Raw genomic sequence first — 25866 nt, forward strand, 5'->3', positions numbered from 1 at the left:
CTCAACGAGCCCTTGGTGTTACCTGTTTTCTTCCCGTCGTCTTTGTCGCTGGCTGAGAGGACTTTGCACCCGCCGGATGTGGCTAGAGTGCTGAAGTTCTACGTGGACCGCACGAAGAGTCTTCGGAAGACATCACAGCTGTTTGTAAACTTTGGACCTGTGAACCAAGGGAAGGCCCTCTCGAAGGCTTCCATTTCCAGATGTCTCTCCGGCTGCATCATACACTGTCACTGGTTGCCAAACCGACCGTTGCCCGGCCGTCCGAGAGCCCATTCAACCAGAGCGATCGCTGCTACCACGGCTTTCCTGTCTGGTGTGCCCCTGCTGGACATCTGAGGGATGCTACGTGTAGGTCGACACACACCTTCACGAGATTCTACTGCGTCGACCGGGATTCCAGGGAGGCGTCCAGAGTCGGCCAGGCAGTGTTATGCAACCTGTTCGCTTGAAGGTGAACCTGGTGAGGAGGTAAGAGATGCTTAATGTTGAGCTGTTGAAATGCTTAATGCTGAGCCTTGCCACCTCCCATGGTTGTGCATGTGTGCACTGCTATGTATTCTTGTATTCATGAGCATGTGAATCCATGCGAGACCCCATGCAGGAGAAGGAACAAGTTACTTACATGTAACTGTTGTTCTCCAGCATGGGTCTCGCATGGATTCACATACAAACCCTCCCTCCAACCCCTCGGAGGCTCTTCTCTTGGTCCTACTGCCACTTTACGTGCTACCAAATCTGAAGATGGCTGCCAGAGGAGGAACTTAGGTAGAGGGCAGCCATTGGCTGCGGGCAGTATGACCCAGAGACCAGTGATTGGTTATTAGTAGAAAGACAGTTCAGAAACAAAACTGAAAGCCCATGCTGGAGAACAACAGTTACAGGTAAGTAACTTGTTCCTTAGTGTGGTAGGGTTTGCCACAGTGGTCCGGGAGATAGCGTCTCCATTTAGGGCGTGGGGTGTACGTTTTCAAAATGTTGAAGTTAACAGGAGGTAGCGCCTCCGTTTTTGTGGACGAGCGTTGCTGGGAGGTAGCGCCTCCAGTATATCCTCCACTGATGGTGATTGGATAATGTGTCATAGAGGCTCATATAGGTTTGGGATTTAGCGCCTCCAGTGTACCCACTCTGAGTGAGGAGTGGCCAATATTTCATGGAGTAGCACACCCTCTGTAAAAGGTGCATTGTTCTTGTGAGGGTGTAAGTTATGTTAGTAGGTGTGGATGTTTGGGTATGCAGTTTGTAGTGCTCCAGGGAGGAGTGTCAGTTGGTGGAAGGTGCGTGTCTGTGTGTAAGAGGGTGAAGACTTATGGCCTCCATTTGGATTTGTTGTCTTGCATGGAGTTCGCTACTGCCCCATCTCTGTTCACAAGCCTTTGGGGCATGCAGCATGCTACCGACATCAGTATTGTAGGATAGATGGTTATATAGTGACTGTGTGGTTGTGATGTATGATGGGAAGGAGATATGTTGCATTGTCTTTGTTCGTGTGTGTCGTGAGCAGTGATGTGTGTTGGGAAAGGAAGCAGATGTGTTGTATTGTGCTTTCTGTGTCTGGTGTAAGCTGGTGATGTCATGTGGAATGTTGATGTGCGAATGTGAGTATGCTGTCATGAAGGTTCTGTAGTCAAACAGTTGGCCCTCCCCTGCCTGGGTCATGGGTTGCCAGTGTTTACTTGACCTTATAACTTGATGTGATAGTGACTTAAGAACTAGTAATAAGTAATCCTGAGTAAGTGTGGGAGTCACTTCACATTTCCCTAGTGTGACGTCCACTGTACCCATGGTCCTTCACGCATCGAGGTCCCTCGGATAGTTTTTTTCAGCCATCATTGTCCAATGCTAAACGCAGAGTTCCGTTTTGGCTAACACCATTTATATACTAAAAAAATAGAGCTCGTTCTCTGTCCTTTTTGAAGCCGCACCTCGACATAAACTGTGACTACGGTTTTCAAGGAAAAATATCGTCGGACAAAGAACTTAACTCGACGATCCTACGGCCTTGGAAGGCGGCTCCGGTCCTCGGCGTGACATTAAGGAGAGTGAGGGGGGGGGCTACACTTCTTAGCCTACTAATGAGAATTCATTTTTCCCCTCCTGCCCTTAATAATCACCAGTCTTCCCTCCCAATTAATAATGGAGAATACACCCTTTAAATGCTGTCCGAGTTGTAAGAAGACATTTTCCTGGAAGGATTTGCACCGGTTGTGCAACCTCTGCCTTCCCAGGGCTCACAACAAAGGTTATTGTAAAGCTTGTATGTTTTTTTAAACCCAACCCAAGACCCAAAAGGACCGAAAGACAAAGCGCTCCGCCCACCATGCCATGCAGGCCGAGGCTGCCATAGATGTGGAGGGAGCTTTGAGCGACTTCAGCGTCCTTTAGGTTTCCCACGTGCAAGCCCCCGACCCCAAAAGATAGGCCAGTGGCACTGTAACGGGGACTACACCCAGTGGCATTAGCACATTCATGTCATCCCACGCAAAAGACACAACCCAAAGCCAGACGACGACAACACCATCGTCACGGCCACACACAGCTTCAGGGGACGTTATGTAAGCTCCCTTTCCACTGGGCATTCCTATCATGCTTGCCGTACGACCGGCCCCCAAGGTTGAGAGATAATTCAGGCTCAGAAGCCGTGTCCAATAATGTCGACGAAGACAGAGCGTCGAGAGATGTGGTTAAGGAATGCCCTTCCGCCAAAACTCGACAATCTTCCCTAACGTCAAAATCGGCAAAATACTTGCAGACCTCAAAATTGTTGCACTTAGTCAAGAAACGTGTCCCAGAAACACAGCTTCAAGGCGGACTTTGAAACACCACACCTTAAAGAGCCACAAACCCCATAGGAAAAAAGAGAGTGCATCACATAGTGAGAAGGATAGTTCATCCCCTACAGAAAAGGACAGCATTTCCCAGGGCGGAGGTTACCTTGGCTGCAACTATGAAACACAAGAAGCAACCTACACCAGAACTACCACCTACTCCGGTCACTATCCCAAGTTCCTCACAGTGGCCGGCTAAGGATATGGAGTGATGAGACGTTTGTCCTTTATGGCCGATTATTTTGAGAAAAACCCTCAATCTATGGGTAGGCTTCTGAACACACCATCAACTTCCGGGGTGAGAATATCTGAACCCCCAGCAAAAGGAACCCGGCCAGACACCTTTCAAGACACCCCTCAGCAGGACCCAAACCAATTTCATCTCTATGACCCAAACCAATTTCATCTCTATGACCCTCATACATATTCTGATGATCAAGAGGATTTAGGGGAGGTAGATCATTATTTTGATGACAAGGAATAAGACGTCTATGTCTTACCCCCTCAAGATCATTTAGAACCTCCATTGGCGGATTCACCAGTTGACTACCAACTTTAATTGAATGACTTGCTGCTAAAGGCAGCAGAGCATTTTCAAATTCAAACAGAGGACACAGATTTTGTCGAGGACATTTTGGGTGACAAAAAAAGCTGTTGGGAGGATTGTATGCAGTACCTTTTGGTTGCACTACAACAACCCTCACCTCCTGGCAATAGGAACCCAACCGTTGGTATACGTCTGTACTACACAGGTTGGTAGTGTGGCTGAGCAGCCAGGCTTATCTCAAGAGGGGTCAATGTGAGCAGTAGGGGAGTTACACAGAGATGCACATTGACAAGTATCCAAATAAACACTTAAACTCAAGGTTTCTTGATTAAACAATTATTAATTTATGTAAATCAGTTTGAATAAGCCTTCTTCAGAAGGGGCGATATAATAGTAATACTCAAATACACTTCAAAATGCACACTCTTAGTTTCTCTAAATCAGCAAGTACCCATTTGGGATGGCACACACACACTTCCTACACCCCCAGGTGACTTAAATAGTTACGACACTGTGGACATTAATATATCACTGGTACATTTAGAGTAATACTGAAGTTGGTGTCAACGAAAAGAGGTTTCAGAATAAGACCGGAGATCACACAAATATTCTGAAGCAGGTAAGTACTTTTGAACCTCCCCCAATGCAAAGTCAGTTAACCCTTTCCTGAAGGGAAGGTAAAACACAAGCAGAGGAAAGAAGAGTCGTTCAGAGAGCCAGGCAAGCCAATGTCAATTGGGCAAAAGTCTAGGTGAGCTGAAACACTTCTTGCAGGTAAGTAAATGTCTTGCACAATGTTTTAGAAGTCTTTGTAGAAAAAGTAGAATCAAGTAGGGCCACAAGCTGGGAGGCTTGTGAGTTGTAGAAGATGCAAGCAACTCTACAGAAGCAACCAAGACAGGTCTCAACTGAGAACAAGTAAGGCTATGAGACAAGAGGTAAGTTCTCTTAGACTGTACAGTACCTTTGGTTAGAACAAATGGTTCCAGCTGGCTTCTGTTCCTGTGTGGCTCTGCAGATCCTTTTGTTCCTGGGCCTCACTCGTGGGGACAAGAGGGAGGACGTCTGGGGACTCCTGCAACACAATGGGACGGTCGGCGGTAGCAATGGGCCAACTTCAATTCAGTGGCACTTCAGCATTTCAGCTCCTCGTGTCTGACAGCAAATAGCAACACTGCGGTTCTCGGATACCACTTCAGACTTTCCTTGCTTTTGTGGTCCAGCACTCTGTTGCGGTGGCTCATGCTTGGTCAGTCCTGCATCAGGGCAGTCTGGAGGATCTTCCTAGTGCTCGGGTCTGACTTAAAAGCGATCCACTCAATTTTGGTGTTCCTCTCCCTGGCACTTCACTTCCAGCAGCAGTGGAAGTACAGCCAGCTTCAAGAGGATGTCCAAACAAGTTCACTTTGGAGTTGATTGGTCCCACCCACTCAAGGAGAGAAGTCCTTGCAGACCTTCTCTAGTCGAGGCGAATTCGGAGCTTCAGCACTGCAGCAGGGCTTCACCGCGCAAACCAACAGTCCAGGAGTTGCAGCAGGCCTCTCTTCCAAGTTCTTCATTGGATTCCTTCGTCCATTGGTCGACTCTGCCTACCAAGCCAAAAAGCATTGCCTTTTATGCAGGTTTCTCCCATTCATTCCAGCCTAGCTGTCAATCACACAGCAGGATGGCTGTCCTTAACAGACAGCCAACCGGCCAATCACCTTTGGGTGCATTCCTGTAACCAAGGGGATTAAGCACGGAGTTTCTGGCACCTCCCTCACTTCCTTCCCCTGCCAGACATATTGGAGCCAGAGGCAGGCTTCACGCGCGAATCCCGCCAAAGACAAAACAAACAAAGGGACCAAACCTGGTTTGGCACGCAGAGTAAATCTCAAGAAGGACCTTTCCAAAAAGAAATGGCGAAAAAAGAAGACGGGAGCCATTTTGACGAAATGGGCACCCATAGGCGCCTTACTGTGGCTGCGAACGCAGCCCGCGGTAAAAACACAATGGTAGTAAAAAGTAAACCACTACCACCAGCTATTAATTTTAGAAAGGGTAACATAAAAATGTTACATGAGAAACTAGACAAAGGGGATACGAAGTAACCCCTCGACCACCCTATGGTAAGATAGCGCGTGCTGGGTCTAGAAAGTTACACATTGTAAGCAAAGTCAATTTCTATTTACTGCTCTTGGAAACAGTATTTTATCCCAGAGAAGGTATTTAAACCTTTGGGAAATCTAAGACTTCCCTGTGCCACTGCACTGAAGAAGCTGTGTGTCACAATGCAAAGGTGATGCATGGGGTTTGTCAGACTCCAAAACCAAAGAGAAACACAGAAAACACATAGAATTAAAATTACAAAGTCCCAAAGTTCACTAAAAGAGCTGGGAGTCTCTAAGGTGGGAGGAATTTAGCACTAAACTGAAAATTCTCCCTAACAGACACCATTTGCAAAGCAGCGACATGGAGCTCAGTACACACTTTCACTCAGCACTGTTGCATTGACACACACTCTAAAATAGCTACTCAGGTGGGACAAGCGGTTCTAAAACATCTATTCGCTGCTGGACCTTCTCCCAACCCACCCTTTTCCTAACACTGCGATGCATAGCATGTGATCTAACCAGATTCCAAAAGCCTCAGAAGGGATACATTACTCACCGTAATCGTATTTCTGATGCTTCTATCTGCTTAGATTCACATGCGCCCGCCCTTCCTCCCGTTGGAGTAGAAGGTGCATTGGGCTTTTTCGGATACATATCTGCTTTAATACACCTGTTCTCACTCTACACTTCATGCAACCTCCTGTCCGAAACAAAACAATCTGTGGGACCTTGCCGCGTGAACGACCATGGCTACAGTGGACGTCACACTAGGGATAGTATTACTGGCATGCCCTGTCGACATCCCTTTTCGAGTTTAGAATACAACTGTAATAGTCTGCAGCTTCCACTAAATGTCAGCCTATGCATAGCATGTGAATCTAAGCAGATACAAGCATCAGAAATACAATTACGGTGTAATGTATCCCATTCATTCCACTGCCTTTTGATTGTCCAACCTGGTTTGTTTCATCTGAACGATAAGAACACAATTTACTTAGCTTATACCATTGTTGAATATCTTCTTTGAATCCATCATCAACACAAGTAACTTACTTGCTACAGATGCCTTCTGGGGAGAAGCATTGTGGCTTGTGACTTTTGGTCACAAAGCCCCATTCCTCTTAGAAATTGGACTGCTGAAGTTGGGGAAATCCACTTGTGACTCGCTTCCTTCTTTACTGCACTCATTTACTTAACTGTTGTGGTGTCATTTGAATGCATTTTAAGAACCGATGGTGAATGTATAGATGTTAGAGTATTGTACAATATCACCTGCTAGTTTCGTTTTTTTGGTCTGTGTTTGAGGCTTAGAATAAATATTGCTATTTTTATATATTCATATCTCAATTGAATGATTGTGTCTCAGGAAATTGAGGGCAAGAGCGTGTGTCAGTCATGTGGAGCCACGTCTCAGCCCAGGTGCTTGTGATTAGCACCAGAGACTGCACGCGTGCTGTTCCACGTGTGTTCTCCGCCGGATTGCAGGTTGGAAGTGAATGCAGTTTCTGGACGGGGCCGTGGCGGTGAACAAAAGGAGCCATTTGCTCCGTCAGGAGTATTGCGAGCCGGGCGGTGAACGTTAGCGGGAACCGTTCCCACTTGTTAACCACCAGTGACCAATGGATTCTGTACTCGCCCGTGGGTCCAGAGGCATCAGTTTAGTGCTAATGATATTTAGTTTGGTGTGAATTTCAACACGAGTAATGTGTTTGTATTCTACAGTAGTTGGATGTTGTTTAAACAGTTTTTGCATTCTTTGTGTTAGTTTCAGTGCGGCTATGGACTGAAGTATATGAGACTTTATATCTTCATATTTTTCTACTGAGTGTTCAAAGATTCTATTATGGACAGTGGGCTGCGATGACAGGACTATGTGTATGATTTATTTGACTATGAAAAGACATGTGTATTAGGAGGTGAAAAGGAGATTCATGAATAGGCCAGGCACATAATTAAGAGTCATGAATATGGAATATTGAGTTTTAGTAGTGCACCTGAGAGAGAGTTCATATGGAGTTATGATACATGTATGGTAAAGAGTCAGGAATGTTAAAACATGTTAACGAATATATGCTGGACAAGCGACTGTATATGAAATATAGTGCAACATTCAGGTGTGCAGAGTAGAGTGTGATTATCCATTGCCTCTTCCTAAACTTCTTCATGGTGTTCTTAATTCCCTGAGCCTATCCATAAACCCTTCCTAACCCCCAATTGGTTGCTTCGAGGTGGCATGTGTATGTTAAGTAGGCATCTCGTGCCAATCAAGGTGGGTAGGCTCATGTACAAGCGGCTTCTGTGGTTGGGTTGAGAATGTGGATTGGATCTTGACAGTGTGCTTCACTGTGTGAATCCTTTGTGGGCCCCTGACCCCACTCTCCTGAGAATAGCCGTCACTGCTCCCCACGTTTCCCTTGATTTGGTTTTGGCTAACCTGAGGTCCCTGTTCTGTAACTAAATTGACCTCCTAAAATGTGTCCACCAGGCCAGATTCTAGAAATCCATCTCAACAGATAGCGTTGTGGCTTTAGGAAAATACTGGTTTAGTTAGCTACGACCCATCTGGGGACGGTGTAGACAAGCAAGTACATCTATTAAGCTTCTTGTGACAAAGCTGAAAGAAATTTGGAGGTCCCCTTAAAACCTCACTTCCATTGAGAGAATATTTTGTAGTAGTCAGACCTGAAAAGCTAGCAATATTATGCTTGATCTATAGGGGCACTCTAGAATATGCTGGCATGCTTCAACGCTTGGTGTACTGTATTGTCTGATTTGTTTACCTGACATTTGTTTGTCTGCCTTACAGAACGAAGCGCACAATGGGCCTGGGAAGTCTGTATGGTGAGAATGACCTGCAGGATCTGGATTCCGACCCCCAAAAGGAGCGTCAAATCGCAGAAAAACAGATTTCACAGCTTGGGGATATACTGTAAGTCCAGGGCAGCTTTCAGAAATGTTCAGTCAACCTTTCGCTGCCAGCTTATCTGGGATCATTAGCACAATAGACCACAGTGTCTAGGACCTGCAGTTGCATGTGGGCGTGGAGACCTCCAGTCTCCAGGTGGTGCAAAACAGCCAGTATTTCACTTAATTTAATGATAACATTTCCAATATCATTAAGATCCGCAATGTCCAGATCAGTCTCATAATAACATTTGAGGAGCAATAAGTTAGATCATCAGGACTGTTTTCATTTGCTAGGTCTTTCCTCCAGGAATACCTGAACTCTCTAAGGATATGTAATGCTTCTATCATGAGCTTCTGTGCGTTTTTAGTGATTTGCCCATACCGGTTTAAGAGATGGCAGCCCTTAAAGTCTCACTGGAGACAAGATGAATAGATTCCCAAATATCTTGATCTTACTGGACATCAGAGGTCACTCAAATAATGTTGCAATGTCACCGATATTTGTAATGTTTTTCTGCAGTTTCCTGAAATAATAACAAAAGACAACATTTCAAACTTAAATGAGACTAAACCGTCACGGTCTACTCCATAGACAGAGAAAAGTTTGCTACAAGACCAGAATGACATCAAGCTTTGTAAGAAATGATGTCAGTAACAGAAATGCATAACGTAAGGTGTACCAAACATAAAGATATTGACAAGTGTAGTGATCACACCTCTGCAGACGCACCGTTTTCGCATTCATGTGTGCTGACACCTCTGCAGACACACCGTTTTCGCATTCATGTGTGCTGGTTGGGAAGCTAATAGGCAGAGGAAAGTAACTTAGTGTAGCTGCAGAGAAATCACTGGTGTAAGGCACAGCACTAAAGCCTATATGTCACTCTGAAAGGTGTGTTATGCAGCCTGAGTGTGTGGTACTGAACACCTGGGAGAACTGTTCTTGACTGCCACAAATCATCCCCTTGAAAAGATGGATACAGACATAGGCCTAGCTGTAGTGGAACCCAATGGGATGGGGCAAGGAAAGTATGTACTATCAGAGGACCACCTGTAAGAGATGTTCTCACAGCCCTTTGGTGAGTGGTGTGGAGAGAAGTATACTCTGTGGGATAACATGGTGGCCACCAAGTTAGACCAAGACACACTCAATTGGTAACATAGCAGAACAGTCAAGCATCACTCTTAGGAGGGGACGGTCTGGCAGCTAGGGACAATACATACTAAACACATACACAATAAAATATCAACACACATACCATACTGTAAAAATCTATAAGCATGTATTTAGTATTGCTTCATGATTATAAACAGTCAAATATGTACTTTGGCACTTGCACTTAAATGGAGTAGTATATAAGAAAACTACAGTAATATGATAGGGTGTTGATTTTGCTTCGCTCCAAGACATAACATGTACAATTTGAGTAATTTGAACTTCAAAAGTATAGATGCACATATTTGTGCAGAAAAAAAAGGTGAAGGATATTTATTTAAATTGGGCTCCCCACAACATTTTAAGAGCATACAACTCAATATACCAAGCATCTTAGGCTGCATATGATGTAAGTAGAGTGAATAAGTTAATGCGCTAACTCTCATTTGGATAATCCTGGGTTCTTCTCAGTATTTAGTGAAGACAGTGCTCCTAAAAATGTAACAGACTTCCTGGACCAGCGGGAACAACTATTTGGAGTGGAAGGAGATTTCCTTTTTAAAAATAGTTTACAAGATTTTATCCTTTCTGATTCAGTATGGCGCAATAATCGGAAAAGGAGAAGCTGAGGCCGCTTTGGCTGCTCGTATCTATAAAATGTATACTGGGAATCTCATCTCCGAGCCATACATTGCCATTACTGACTCCCAGGCGGCATGAAAGACATGTCAAATGGAGGGATTAGAAGTTCGATTAAGTCGAACTCCAGCTAAATAGAAAAAGCAATACTTTATTGTAATTATAGTTTACACCAGCTAAACTTAATTGCTTTGGGGAGGGAGTGGAGTGGTAAGGGAGAGACATTTTCAAAGATGCATAAAGATTGTTGGCTGGGACAATGAATAGTCTGCAGCCATGGGCTAGGGTTAAGGAGACACTTGAAATAGGAGGTATATTTCTTTTAAATTATTTTGGGGTTTACTACAACTGTGCACCTTTAAATTCGGGTAATAGCACCAGGAAGTCTTGGCTCATGAGCGCGAGATCTATATACAGCGATACCCGTATTAATTTGCTTGTGATATTAATGAGCGCCCATGTTGTATTGGATTCAGAAATAACCGAAAATATAGGGCAACAATTATGAGAAAGATGACGTATGGGCTTTTTGCAATTGTTGTTACTTTCCTCAATTTTAGTTAGTATAAATTGCATGTTAAGTTTTTGTGCTCTGATCTATACAAATACTTTGTTGGTTGTGTGACATTAGGCGTGCAATAATCATTTTACAGGAAAACCTGCACAAATCTGTTTCGAGCAAAACCTTCTTTTTCAAGGTCCTTGTGCACTAGTACCTTGAAGCGTCTCATGTGCTAGGTGAAATTACCAATGATGATCTCAGACGCAAATAATCAGACAGACTCAAACAATATGGCAGAGTACAACTTTATTGTCGGTTTGAATAAAGTAGAGCAATCTGATGAACAACAAACTGTAGTCCGCACACTCACACTTCAATTTTGATTACACAAAGGTTTGATACCTCAATGTACATCATCTATGATGCCATCCTACATGGCAAACTGTAAAACCTATTGAAGGGAGGGATTGGTTAAGGGAAAGTATATACCTATATATCATATAAGCATTAGTAATATCACTGGATGCCCCTTATCTAGTGAACACACCTTGAACCACCTCTAAATATGTATAATACAGATATCAGAATAACCACAGCGGGTTTGCCTTTGCAATACTGTATAGCATGTTGCTACATATAGACCCTCTGATTGGTTGGCATTCTCTCCCAACCTTGGACCTTTGGTTCTTTAGCAGCATGTAAGCAAAACGAAACTCTGTGCAGAGAGCAACGTCAGATTACTATCGACTTGCCCAATTATTCCATCATCTCTCATCTCTCATCGGTCAGGCGCTAAGCCAAGGTTGCTTCTTTACAGTTGACCTTGCCGCCTGTTCTTTGTTATGGGACGTTCCAGGGAGTGTAGGTACACCATTATCTTTGTCTGGAGGTTAATGAATAGCCCTTGTTTTTGACTTCTGAATCACGTGTGAGGAGACCATGATTTTGTCCGTTTTGTCCGCCTATTTACTGCCATTTGATGAGCTTGGTGCCATTACTCCTCTTGGCCTCTGGAGAGTTGCTCATTCTATCTTGCAGGCTTTTCACTTCTTGGTTTGCCCAATACTTGGCTCTTACAGATGTTTTTTTATTCGCTTAATCTAAGATAGAAATGTCTTACATACATGGCGTATCCTCTTAACTCCCCTTGTGCCCTGCAATTATTCTTTGATGTAGCATCCCTGATCCCAGGCCAATAGACTCCTCTGTGTTTCTAACACTAAACTGTTTTTCCAGTGCCTTCTGACTCTGCAGCCCTAGTCTGTCTCTGAGGTAGCTTGATTGGTTTCAACACAAGTCCAACATCCATTATTTTCTAATGGCTGCCATAGCCGCATTATGTTTTCTTCTGCAGCAAGCTTCTGTATGTCTCAACTAACTTAGGTTTCTGCATATATACATTCACTTCATCTCGTCTCACTGATTTCTATGGTTCATATGAATTCTTTGTCTTCGTTTATATGTTTATCTTATTACTTCAGTTACATCTTTATTCATTACGTATTTGCATATCGTTTTAGTGCGTCTTTCGCTCCTGACGTCACTCTGCCTTCATCCAATCTCACTTATAGATCTTCGAATGCTGATGGTGTGTGCAGACATCCTTCCACACTTTCAGTGCGGGGTCACATTCGATACGGTTGTCTAAGTGCATATCGTCTCTCATAAGCTCGATGCAATATTGGGAAAATACCTGGTATCCCACATAGGGCTCTTTTCCAGCTGTTCCAATGTGATGGAAGTGAGGGGCGGGAGCTAGGGATAACAAGTCCACCTGCTAGTAGCAACCATTATATGCATTGCAGATCTCCACTTAGTATAAATGTTGGAATGTTCTTTAAAGATAAGAGGAACTAATGGTGAGTATATCTCAAATGTGAAATATATAATTATAAAAATAAATTGACCATAGATGTGTAAGCAAAGAGAACAGTTTCCCAACAAGTAAAAACATTTCTTTAAATATATCCGCATTTTAGAAATACATCAAATTAATTGACCTTGGATGTGTAAGCAAACAAATAAGTTCACCAACAAGGACACAACTGTGTAAGCATTTTAATCAATAGATGGAGTCTAGATGTCCAAGTTACAGCATTTGCTAATGTCATAGTAAAGGACAAATATATAAAACAACAATTACGGAATTCTGTTTATGGCCTATCCAAAGTGTTAAATTATATTACTGAAATGATTTTCACACATGAGATCAAAATTAGTCTGTCAAGAGTAGCTACCTTGTGCAATATCTTAAAGTGCTGCATGTGTTGTCTGCTACCATATTTCACATATGCTGGCAAATACTGAGAATGCATACAAAGGTCCAACATAATATATGCAATAAGATACCCGCTAGTGTATGTTATAAGGATATTGCAAGTCTCCATGGAGTTCTGTGACAAATAGAGGAATGAGGATAAGGTTCACCTCCCCCAGCTTCAGAGTAATGGGTTGAAATTTGGTGTTGTTGGCCTTGGTTTAAATCCTAGGATTAAGTTTGTTGCTGCTTCATTTACTACCAACTCCTGCTGCCAAAAGCATTTTGATTTTTGATATTTGATATTTTATTTATATCTCGCTCGTACACAAGTGATTCAGAGCGCGACAAGCCAAGGGAGGGGACCAGGGGAGAACGAAACAACGATCTTACTAGGCCCAGTGACATTGAGAACGTGCAAGTGCATGGGAAAGGGCAAGGGGAAAGTGCGTGGGAGGGGAAAGTAGTGGAAAGTGCGTAGCAGAGGAGAAACAGAAATAATAATGAATAAATAAAATCAATAATAAAGGCAATAAACGGTGGTAGTGCAGCCGGCAAGTGCTGTGTGAAGGCAGCAGAGAGGGTATGTCTGATAAATGTAGAAAGAAAAGAAAGGGGGTGGCGGACTGTATGGGTACAGATACAGACCCCAGTGCACGGGGTGGCCCGGAGGCAGTGCAGGAGGGTGGCAGGGTGAGCATCTCCATTCTCCAAATGCCACCTGCTCCTAAACCACCGAAAGGAACGACTAGCTGTTTAGAAATCTTTGTTTTGAACGTTCTCCAGTAATTCATATTCATTAGTTGATGAGAGATTTATAGTTGTATGTTTATTTCTTGCATTGATGTACTTCATTTCATGTTACTACTTATTTTAAATCAGTGATTTTTGTTAAAATGATAAAAATTGCATGCAGCCCATTGTAAGCTGCATATTGACGCGTTTATTGATGGTCCAGATTATATATGCTTTTAATACATCTACAACTGAAACTGCGCTCCTCTACACCCGTGAAGATCTGCTCACTAATCTCATTTCTAGCGTTCCTTCTGTCCTGCTCCTCCTTGATGTCTGCTCTGCTTTTGACACGGTCAATCATGCCATCCTGATCAATTGTCTCAGTGATAACCTGGTCATCACGGATCAGGCCCTGGCTTGGTTAACCACCTTCCTCCTGGACCGACCCTCCCAGGTCCAACTTGGTCTTTTCTCTCCACCACCTCTCTCCACATGTGGTGTTCCCCAGGGCTCTAACCTCTCACCCTGGCTCTTCAATGTCTACTTGGCCCCTTTGGCCAACCTTATCTCTACCTTCTCCTCTAACTTTCAGTGTTATTTGGATGACACTGAGCTCTCCTTCAGGCTCCCCTCAGCCTCCTCTCCCGCTCATTCCTGACTGCCTTTCTGCAATTGAGGAGTGGTGTGCCTCAACGATCTCTGCCTTAATGCCAGTAAGACTGAGATCCTTCTCCTTGGGACCCCTTCTCCCGCTTTCCCTCTCACACTGGCTGCCCTCCTTGGGCCCTCTTCCGTCGCCTTCCTGTAGGCAAAAAACATTGGTGTCATCTTCGACTCCACTCTCTCCTTCTCTCCTCACATCACATACCTTGCCACGAAAGCCCACTACCAGCTGCACATCCTCCGAGGTATTGTTCCCTTTCTCACTTTCCCACAGAACTCACTGTCTCCTGAGCCCTGGTTCTCCCTAGGCTGGACTACTGCAACAGCCTATTTCACAATCTGCCTTCCTCTATTATCTTCCCTCTCCAACTAATCCAGAACAGGACTGCGAGACTTGTCCTTGGCCTCAAGCCCAGGGACTGTAATTCTCCAGCCCTGAAGTCTCTCCAGTGGCACCCGGTGGCTGAATGGATCAAGTACAAGACCCTCTGCTTCGTCCACAAGGCTTTCTGGGGCCAGAGCCTGCACTACATCCAACTCTCTTCCTGAACACCTTCCTTCTCGAGCCCTTCGCTCAGCCACCTCTAACGCTCTGAAGGTCAGATGGTTCTCCAGGCAGAAAGTTGGGGGGTAGATCTATCTCATCTGCAGGTGACTCCCTCTGGAATGGTCTTCCTGCCCCTCCCAATCTTGAGCCGGACCACCTGAAGCTCCGGAAGCAACTCAAGACCTTCCTTTGCACTTCTGCTTTCTCTCTCCCCTCCTGACCTACCTGTTTGCTGCGCTGACTGGTTGCCTGGCTACCCCCAGAGTCTCACTGGGTACCAGGCACCTCCACGACCAGTAGCCCCTGCACTGCCTCCAAGCCTGCCGCGCACTTAGGGGCTGTATCTGGAACCCTACATCCCGTGCCTCCTTGCACTTACCCAGTGCTGCGCTGCCCTGGCTGCACTAACTCTGAGCAATGCTGCTCTGTTGCCCCTTCCCTTGTTACCTCCTGCTGGCACTTCACCACCCCCCCTCCTGCACGTTGCATATTGCACTTGCACAATCTGAATGAGACAAGGTCTAGTAAGATTGTTTGTTTTGTCCTCCCTCCCTTGTCTTGTCAACAAACACTTGTGTACAGCCACGTTATAAATGGCTTATCATATCATCATATCAAATAAGTCTTACATCATTATTACTGGGAATAACGTGCTCCCATCTATACATGAAAGGGTATGGCAAGTCCGCTCAGCATGTGACACTCTGGAAGGGCAATCTGACTATGGTGGCGTGCCTTTATTATAGCCACTTGTCTCTTGTAATTTACAGTATACCAAGTTATCGTTGGGAGCACTTTAACCCATACTCTGTGTGTGTTATATATCATAAACGCAACTGAATTATTTTGCCATTAACAGTATTCATTTTACAGTATGTGTGACTGGCATAATCTTGATATGCTTGCTTAAAATGGGTATTCTACAAAAAAAAAAAAAGATAGGGTTTCAACAGTCAGCCTGTTCTTATAAATCTATCGTCTAGCTTGGAGCCCGTACTTAATCCTGTTCTGTTTTTCTCCTCTTTGCTCTCCACAGGTCCAGGTACGAGGAAGACAGGAGGTGAGTGGTGCAGTGAATCCAGTACTCCTAATGAGATTGTGACAAGTTATGTTATGATCTTATTTTTTATACAAGGCACTGCTGCCATTTTCATGTTGGGGTTAGGGATTGAGGAGCGTATTGCCAGTTCTCTGTGCATTGCTGCTGCACCTCCCAACACTGTGATAGTGCAGGCCTGACTGATGGCACCAGGGTGTTGGCTGAGTATGGGAAGGGATCTGAAGGTTAAAAATGCTTGGTCCGGTTTGTAATAGTTAAGTCTGTTACTTCCCTTCCTCCATTTCCCGCTCTTTTGTTAGTTTGGGCTATTGGGTATGGCTTGCACCATCTGCAAGTTGAAACTCTTGCTTTAGAGTACAGATGGGGAGAAATGGCTTATGAGGGACACACAGATTGTAGGTGTTATTTGGTTATTTGCCCACCCATGACTGCCCATGGTCATGCTAATTCCTATGGCAATCCCCACGCAGTTCTGCCCCTCCTGCCCAAAACACCTCCTTGTGGGAACTCTTTGAGCTCACTTTAATCAAGCCTTACCATCAAATTTTGCACTTGAAGTGCCTGCCTGTTTTTTTTTTTAAAGACTTATTCTGAGAGTTAATGACTTAATTGGAGTTGTAAACCCACTACAGGTGCACAATAAAAAGGTCTTATCCAGGTCTGCCTTCAGCCTGTCGATTTATGTTATGTTAAAAGATTTTTATACCGTGCACTATCACCACATACGTGGTCCTATGCGCTTGAAGGTAAGATGTGGGAGGGTCAGTTAGTAGGACTGAGCGGGAAGAAAGAGAAAGAGAGCTGAGACCTGTGATATGCTGTTGGCAGCTTCAGTTCGGTTTACACCATTCGCTGAGCGTAGGTGTACATTTTCAGTCAGAAGCAGTCATGTGCTATTGTGCAAGGCTACGTGCGGTTTGTTTGGTTTTTGCGGTATAGTCAAATGGATGTGGTTTGTTGTGCTGTAAAGGTATGGTTGTGTTTAGTTTAGAGTTTGAGAGGTTTAGGCAGAGGGATGAGTTTTTAGTGTGGTTGGTTAGTGGCGTTACTTTATTGTAACCCTTCAGTTTTGCCCACCTGTGGCACATATCCCATCCAGTGTTGTACATTGTGGTGTGCTATAATCCCCACTCCTATTTTCTGCGCAGAAGTATGGGTTGTTAATAGGGCTATTTAGTGATATTTTCTCCACCCCCCACCCTTGTGGTCAGACTAATGTATGTCCACATCACTTTACCCCCTGGCACCTCCCGGTGTGCAGCAAGCATCGTCTCCACCTGCCCTTTGAGGAGGGGGCACCTCTTCCCCGTGCACTTGAAGTCCCTGGGCCCCGTGGTCCCATCTGTTTGGTCGCCACTCTCTCCCCTGTAATTCTAAAGCCCTCTGTCTGTGGTTCAATAAGGTCGGTCCCATCTTTTTCTTTGTTTCCCGTAGGGCCCTCTATGGAAACGGGTGCACCTGGTGCTCCCTCTCATTCTTAGGCCTCTTTACTTCCCTGCACTTTACTGTGGTCTGGCCTTGTCCCCCGTCTCTCCATTTGTGTGTTGTGAAGGCATAATGAAGCAAGACACAGACAACAGACTTAAAATTCAAAACAAACTGATTTATTAAAGTAAATGTCAGGATGTTAGAAGGCCTAACTTGCCCTGTGCTAAAGTGGGATTTCCCTACCTGAACGAAACTAAGGAAAGTCTGAGTCAAAGAGTTCAACATAAAAGTCTGTATGTGTCCAAAAACTATGCTTGACCTCACAACTAAAGCTAAACAGTGTGTAGGGATGTCAATAATCAAAGAAATGGTGATCGACATAAAGTTCCGAGCTTCTTCCAGCTCCTAGCTTCTTCTTCAGCTCCCCTTCCCCAAGTTCAAGAAAGTTCCACAAAAGTCTCGGAAATTACCTCTCTCCCACTCAAGGTAATCAAGTTCCACACAATCCTCGGGTTTCCCTTCCCCCAAGTTCTAAGCAGCACATTTCAAAGAAAAATGGTCCTGAGGCTTCTTCTCGAGACGAGTATTAACTCCTCACGTCTCAGGGCTCCCTTCCCCAAGACCTCTGCTCCGCCAGCTATATTTCAGTCTTTTAAACAAACGATTTAACACACCTCAAGGTCGGCTTGACCATGTTCCTGGATTAGCCTCATCCGTTCACTGGCAGGGCCCCTTCTTGGTTTATTCCACAATTTCTTTTGGTTCTCACAGTTCTAGGCGCAGTTGTCACACCACACGGTATACCCATCACAGGTTGCGCAACCAAGATCCCGCTCTTTGTTTGCCTTTTGGTTTTATGGACAATATTCACATTTCTCTGGCTTCTCTGCGGTAGCCTCTTGGCTCAACCAGATGATGTCACACACCTCTTGCTAGTTTTTTTTTTGTAAAGTTTACTTTGTGGTGGTTTTACTCCTATGCCACCTTTCTATGACGCTCTTCCACACGTGTGCTTTTTCTTATAGGCAGTTCTCATATGGTCACTTTCCTTTTGGCTGTCTTTAATTATTTGCTTTGCCCATAAAGCTTCATATAATTTTATAGTCTGCATGCTTAATTGCGCGATTTCATTCCGTTCGGCATTCACCAGATATTCAACATGCTCAATTTCAAGTTTCATTCAGCTCAGTGTTTAACAAATGCTTAATATGCTCAATTTCAAGTTCCCATTTGGTTCGGTATTAAATATGTATCTAGCATGTTTATTTTTCTGGTTTTTCCTTCAGTTTGGTAAAGCATTACCTCTCCGCCACCTGCTACCTCAGCGTGGTTCTGCAGTGTTTTCCGCTGCTTCTTCCAGCCTCACTGGGTGGCCGGCCAACTTCTGCGAGCCCCGCTGGCGCTTGGGGCTTGCCTTGGCCTCAATGGTTGCTCCGCTGCCTCCTTCTGGACTCGGACAGCGTCACGTTCTCTCCTGCAGAGCCGCAGCCCCATCTGTTGGCTTCTTCGCCAAAGAGGCTCCTGCTGCCAGCACAAGCCTAACGGCCCGACTCTCCTCTGGCTGGGCAGGCTTCCCGGGCTTCGTTCTGGCATCCTGGTCTCTCCACAGGCCCCACCACTGCCACCTCCTGGTCTCCTTCCCACAGGCCTCCCCGTTTCTCCTCTTGCTGCAAATTCTGTCTCCCTTTATAGACCTGCAACACTTTTACAGGTTGCAGGTGTGTACTTTCAATTGGATTTGCCTGACCATGATTAAGAGGACATCAGTGGCGTAACACAAAATGTGGGGGCCCCCCTGCGAGCAATGTTGCAACAAATCACGGGTCATGTTACACTCTGGGCAGGCCTAGATTATCACGCTTGCACAATACGCATGAACATGCTGCTGAAGGGGTATGCCGCACACTGTACTAGTAGAAAGATAGAAATGTGTTGTTTTTTTAAAACTCTTGTTATTAGTTTTACAACATGTAAAACATTTCCCCCAACTAATCCCCCCTCCCCTGCCAGCCCCCTCTTCTGTTTCCCGGGGCGGCTCCTGAACCTTTCTTGTTCACTACGTTTCACGTATGGGTCGCTATGCCTCACTGTAGGTCCAAAAGTCTTAGGTGCTGGGACACGTGTTTTAATGCAATATACAGCACACTTTCTGAGAATAATTGGCTAAAAAGCCAGAGTGTTTGCAATTGTTTTGTAGGGTAACACCAATCCAATACATGCAAGTCACCAACAGTTCACAGGAACAATAATGCTTTGCTATTAAAAATTCCATGCCACAATGAAAACATGTCCCACTGTCTGCACAATGTAGACCACTGTAGACACGTTATCTCTCCTCCTCCTTTCTCCTCTTTCCATCTGACAACACCTGACAAGGTTTCTAGACAAGTCCGTTCCTTGAAAGTGTCGTCCAAACAGGTGCTCCCCTGCTCTTCCAGAACCATCAAGGACCGTATTGACACCCTCGCTGCACCTTGGCCGATTTCTGTAATCACTCTTTCTGATGCTTGTTAATCTGCTTAGACATGCTGTGCATATGGTCCCACATCCAGTGGTAACCGCAGAGTATTGCATCTCGTCTTTCGGGGACCGAAAGGGGACGTCGGCATAGGCGTGTCTGTAACACTATCCCTATCGTGACGTGTGTAGTACCCAAAATCCCTCACGCACCGAGGTCCCTCAGATTGTTTTTTTCCACCCAGATAACTGGTCACCCTATAGCGGAGCTCTTACTAGAGTCATTGTTTATCTTTACCGAATTGTCGGTTTATTCCCCATTAAATCACTTCGCCAATAACATCTTCAACAAAGACTATGGGGGAATCGTAGTGACAGTGGGGTTGGGTGGCCATATTGTTTACTATGTCTTTCCTCCTTTCCCCTCTTTTCCCTTTCGGTCTGGTCATCCTTCCCCTTTGCTATGGAAAGGACTCCTTTTAGATTCTGCCCTAAGTGTAGGGTCCGAAATCCTTGGAAGGACAAACACAGGACGTGTAACGCCTGTCTCCCCCTGGAGCACAACGAGAAGCGGTGTGCTGCGTGCAAACTCCTTCGGCCTAACACCCTTAAAGAGTGCTGTGTAAAGCGGTGGGCCGCATATGGTATGTCACGCGTGGAGCCCCCCCCCCCCGCCACACCAGCTGAAAGTGACGGTGGTACTTCTGATGGCCAAACGTCCAACGCGGATGTTATAGACCTTGAGGCGGACACTTCTAGATCCGCCACAGCCATTCCCGACCCTTCCAGTCTCCACTCTAGTCTTGCTACAGGGACCACACCCGGCGACAGGGGCGTACAAGCACATCACACTAAGCACACAACCCCTACGCCAATTTCGATGGCTTCGTCGAATAAGGCGAATGTGCCAACGGGGCCGCCGAAGTCTTCGCCGGTTCCCTCGGATCGCTCTGATCCAAGGCCTTCCCCGCATTCGCAGCAGCGCATAACGACTGTGCAATCTAGACAAACCAAGGATGTTACTCCTAAAAATACACGCGTCGAAAGTCAGGAGCCCGACGCTTCGACGAGTTCCAAGGCCTCTGTAGGCCCGAAAACTACGGCTAGGCCTCTACCCAGAAACCCGTCCGCTAAGCCTCCTGGGGGCACGGACAGTATTTCTACTTTGTCTCACGACGATTCGGCGACTATCCAAAGTAGCATCGGAAGAATCGCAGCGGCGGTGGGCCTTATTCCGGTTCTGCTGAAGGTTATGGGTCAATCCACGGTAAAGATTTCAGCGGATTGTATTCCCGATTCCGATGATAGCTACGCACATAGTCAAGAGACTATCTCTGACACCCTTAGAGGTTCCCGTCGGCACCAAAGTGCGGAGAACATCACTTCTTCTCCCGCTGGCCCGTTTGGGTCCTCTAAATGGACTACAGAAAAATGTGAGGGTTGTATGGATCGGCTGGAGAGGATTATCAGTTCTTCTGATCATCCGCCCCCGAAAAAGGGCTCGGGTAGACCCTAACACCCAAATTCAAGTAGATCAGTCGATCAGTCTCAGGTGTTCCAACAAGAAGACATGATTCATATGGATACTTAGAGACATCTATAATGAAGAAGAGGAAGCTTCGTTTCTCAAACTATGAGGAGGATCAACAGGATACGACGGACAACTGTGAGGAAATCCAGCAGGATGGTGAAAACCCTTGGACACAAGATCAGAACTCTGATATTTTGTGCGTAGATTGTCCTCCGTCCACCCCGGCTCGCCAGGCCTCCCCTGTGGATGACCAAATGGCTTCCAACTCCATGTTGAAAAAAGCGGCAGAATTCTTCAAAATAGCCACTCAAGAGGCAGTGCCGGAGCAGGATTTTGTGGAGGATATTATTAAAGAAAAACCTCCGGCGAGTCAATCCATCCCCCTCCTTAACTCTGTTAAGAGACGGGTAGCTCCCTCTTTGGTCACACCTGCTCAGACACGGGCAGTGAACCAGAGTCGAAAAATTATTTCAGCGTTCTCCTACCGACCCTCTGTATCAAAGGGCACACCATCCCGGACTCACTGGTAGTGACTACCACTCAAAAGAGGGCAGGGGTACCCCTTGCCACGGGAGAATCACCACCGGACAAGGAGTCTAAAAGGTTGTATGCCCTTGGCAAACGTGTCACATCAGCAGCTGCATACACCATTCGGGTTGCTAATAATACTACGTTATTAGCAAGCTATGCTGATGCCCAATGGAACTTAATCCAAGAAGGCCTCCAGGTGGTTCTTGAACCCGCCAGAACAAAGCTTCTCCCCATTGTTTCAGAGGGTAAACTGGTTAACCAGAATGTGGTGAGGAACACCCTGGACACTGCAGAAACAGAGCAGGCAGGTCTCTTGAACAAGGTACTCTTCTGAAAAGACACGCATGGCTGCGTACATCGGGCTTCAGACCTGAGACTCGGGCCTCCCTCATTAATAAACCCATTGAGGAGACTAACCTCTTCGGGAAAGCAATTGATGAAGCGTTGGAGACGGCCAAGAAGGAGCACGAGACTATTCGGTCTTTGCACCAAATTACACAAAACCCTCCTCCCAGAGGGGTAACAATTCTCGGCGGTCCTTTCGAGGACAAGTCCGTGCCGGTCAGAACAACTACGGCACAGGTAACTTCAACACGAATCAAGCATCCGGAAGCTCTACTTCTCCAGCATGGGGTCTGGCATGGATTCACATGCTCATGAATATTCCCCGTCGTCAGGCTGGGAATCCTCGGTAAAGAAAAAACCAGTATCAGTTTCGTTTCTGATCTGTCTTTCGTAGTAGTAACCAATCACTGGTCTCTGCGTCATACTGACCACAGCCAATGACTGCCCTCTACCTAAGCCCCGCCTCTGGCAGCCATCTTCAGATTTTTACCGCACGTTCATGTGTTGGGATCCTCGTGCTATTGCTCTCGAGCGTTAGTGCTATTTTTTCACGTTTTTTCTCAAAAACTTCGTTTTTTCGGTCAAAAGAGCCTCAAGCTCCACCGACTCTCCATCCGATCAACGGGGACCCGTGTCGGATTCTACTGCGCCCCTCAAGGGTGAAGATTTCGTCGAGCTACGCTTTTGGAGGACTCCAGAAGTTTCTCAGGCCCGGACATGGCCAAGGAGAAGGGAAGCTCGACGCCCGGAAAGCTGTTCAGGATCTGCCCTGGATGCCAGCTGCAGAACGTCTTTAAGGAGGACGAACACTCCTTTTGTCTCTACTGCTTACATGAGGACAAGACGCACGTGGAGAAGGACTGTGCGTTTTGCGTCAATATGTCGGAGCGGACCATGAAGGACCGCCATCAACGTCTCGCCAACTGGCTGGAAGGGAAGAGCCCGTCAGGCGAGAAGAAGAGGAAGAAATCCGAGCGGTCTTCTAAGACCTTTGAGGACGCCCCGGCGACGGGGGTCCAACACAAGGCCAAGCACCGTGAGTCCGCTGACACCGGGAGCGCCGAACGGTCGGGCTCTACGGGCGCCAGGCAGGGCGCATCCTCCCCGGCACCTTCAGCCACGAGCCAACGCTCTGGGTCGGGTAAGAGGAAGGGCGAGCACCCGGCGAAGCTCCTGGAGAGGCCCCGGTCGAGCTCGAAGGCCCCATCGGAGGGGGAGCGAGGCAGTGTCCCCCCCCTCAAGGATAAGGCGGTGAGCGCACCTAAGGTGGTGAAGGCCTTAATCCATCCGGCCAAGCCCTCTATCGATACTGTCGCGGCGGCCCTGGCTCAGCCTGTGGAGGCTACACCAGTGGTGGCAACCTCGGGCTCAGAGTCTCCCTGCCACCTCGGAGGGAGTCCTCTTTTGTGCCCATCGATAGGACCCCGTGAAATCCCCGGCGGGGAAGAAAAAGGGGGGGCAGAGCGTCGTCGCAGATTCGGCTTCAACCTCGGAGGAAGAGCTGATCGAGGTCTTAAGCCACGGCCTTGGCGTGGAAGAAGACCGGCCCGTCGGGATGGATCCCGACGCAGGCGACGACGACATCGTCGAGGGTGCCGACGGGGCCCCTGATCGCCCGTCGGATTCCCCTCTGCCAGCGCCGCAAGACAACTCGGCGGCCATTTTGTTGGCTATACAGTCCTTATGCTCAGAGATAAGGACGAGACTACCGTTGCCGACGGAGGAACCTCTCCCGTCGGGGGATCCCGAACCGGGACCTTTTGGTGTTCCCCCGCCCAAGAAAAGAAGGATTCACCCTCCTCCTTTTCAGCCGTCGCGCCCCGTCCAGCCCTCCTCCCCGTCCACCCGAGGGGATGATACGGGGACTGACACGGCAGCGACGGGTACGGACGACGAGGTATACGACGAGGATCTACCGTCGTCACCTCCCACCAGGGCTTCTCCGCCCGACGAGATTGGATCGTTCCACTCCATGATCGCCAGGGCATCCGAGCTTTTCCAACTCTGCCCTGAGGAGAAGAAAAAGGAAGGATTCCTTTATCAACGGCGCGAGGCCAAGAGGAAGACGGTCCTCGCGGTGCCTCTACTGGACGACATTTGGGATGAGGGCCTCGCCCTCCTCAAGAACCCTTCCACGACGCCAGCTAGAAGAGACCGGTACGAGAAGAAGTACCGGGTCCCGGACACGGCCCCCCTGTGCCTCCGGGCGCAGCCTACCCCGGACTCCGTCGTCTCTGCGGCGGCCAGGAAGAAAGCGGGGGGGGGGTGCGGCCTCCAAATCGACTTCCCCACCGGACGGCGAGGGAAAGAAATTGGACGCTATGGGACGCAGGGTCATCTCGTCTGCAGCGACGACGATTAAAGCGGCCAACGCCTTGGCTATCGTGGCCCGCTACGACAGGGAGCTATGGTACAAACTGGCCCCCCTGCTGGACTTCCTACCGGACGACAAGAGGGCGGATGCCCTGGAGATCCTACAGGAAGGTGAGGTGGCGTCGGACCACGCCATCACTATTGCGACGGACATCGCCGACACTGGGTTTCGCCAGTTGGGCAACGGCGTGTGCCTTAGGCGGCGTGGATGGCTCAAGGCTACGGACTTCCGTCAAGACGTACAGACCAGAGTCCTGGACATGCCGTTCGATGGGAACAACCTGTTTGGGAAAACAGTGGACGATTCCCTTCAGGCCATTAAAGCGGACACTGAGATGGCCCGGGCCCTTGGGGTTCTGCAGCAACGACGGACGCCCTTTCGGAGCAGCGGAGGCAAGGGCGCCTCCAAAGGTTCCGGCGGCGGCTTCTCCACCTACCGTCAAGCGGCCCGCTCGTCGTCTCAGGAGGCCTACAGAGGACGAGGCAAGTCTGGCGGACCCCGCCGTCGTCGCCAAGGAGGTCAAGGCGGCAAAGCCTCGTCGAAACAGGATTGAACCGGCCGTGGGAGGCCGGCTGGCGAGCTTCGTCAGCGTGTGGGAGTCCATCTCCACCGACCGTTGAGTGCTGGACGCCTTAGCCCGGGGCCACGCGCTCGAGTTTCAAAGAAGGTGCCCGCGCGTCCCCCCCCCGTGGCCAGGAAAGAGCTTCACGTCCCTCAGCTTCTCCTGGAGGTAAAGGCGATGCTCAGGAAGGGCGCCATCGAACTCGTCCCAAAGAGGCTTCGGGGCTCCGGAGTTTACTCGAGATACTTCCTCGTGAAGAAGAAGACGGGAGGATGGCGCCCCATCCTAGACCTGCGACGTCTGAACAAGTTCATCAAGGCGCAGAAGTTCCGGATGGTCACCCTCCAGCACGTCCTGGGTCAGCTGGAGGAAGGAGACTTCCTGTCGTCGTTGGATTTGGAGGATGCCTACTTCCATATTCCCATCCTAAAGGGGCACCGAAAATTCCTCAGGTTTGTGGTCCAAGGGCGTCACTACCAGTTCAAAGCCCTCCCCTTCGGACTTCGGTCGGCACCCAGGGTATTCACCAAGTGCCTTGCACCGGTGGCGGCGCAGCTGCGCCGCGAGGGGATCCACGTCTACCCCTACCTGGACGACTGGCTCATCCGAGCCAAGACGAGGGAGCTCGCCGTGGAGCACACGGCAAGGACCGTCCAACTTCTCACGGACCTGGGATTCTCCGTGAACTACGCCAAGTCCCACCT

At 47.5% G+C, this 25866-nt stretch overlaps 1 protein-coding gene across 3 annotated transcripts in view; it reads left to right on the plus strand.

Moving 5' to 3' along the window:
- Positions 1–25866, plus strand: part of ARHGEF11 (Rho guanine nucleotide exchange factor 11) — a 1841770-nt gene that overhangs the window by 1004263 nt on the left and 811641 nt on the right. For all 3 annotated transcript variants that reach the window (XM_069604553.1, XM_069604546.1, XM_069604551.1), the window contains exons 17-18: positions 8272–8394; positions 15911–15934. In XM_069604553.1, the coding sequence (XP_069460654.1) occupies positions 8272–8394; positions 15911–15934 (147 nt within the window). The remainder of the gene's footprint in view (positions 1–8271; positions 8395–15910; positions 15935–25866) is intronic.

Source organism: Ambystoma mexicanum, chromosome 1p, assembly GCF_040938575.1.
Source record: "Ambystoma mexicanum isolate Mex_15411 chromosome 1p, UKY_AmexF1_1, whole genome shotgun sequence".
Lineage (NCBI taxonomy): Eukaryota > Metazoa > Chordata > Amphibia > Caudata > Ambystomatidae > Ambystoma > Ambystoma mexicanum.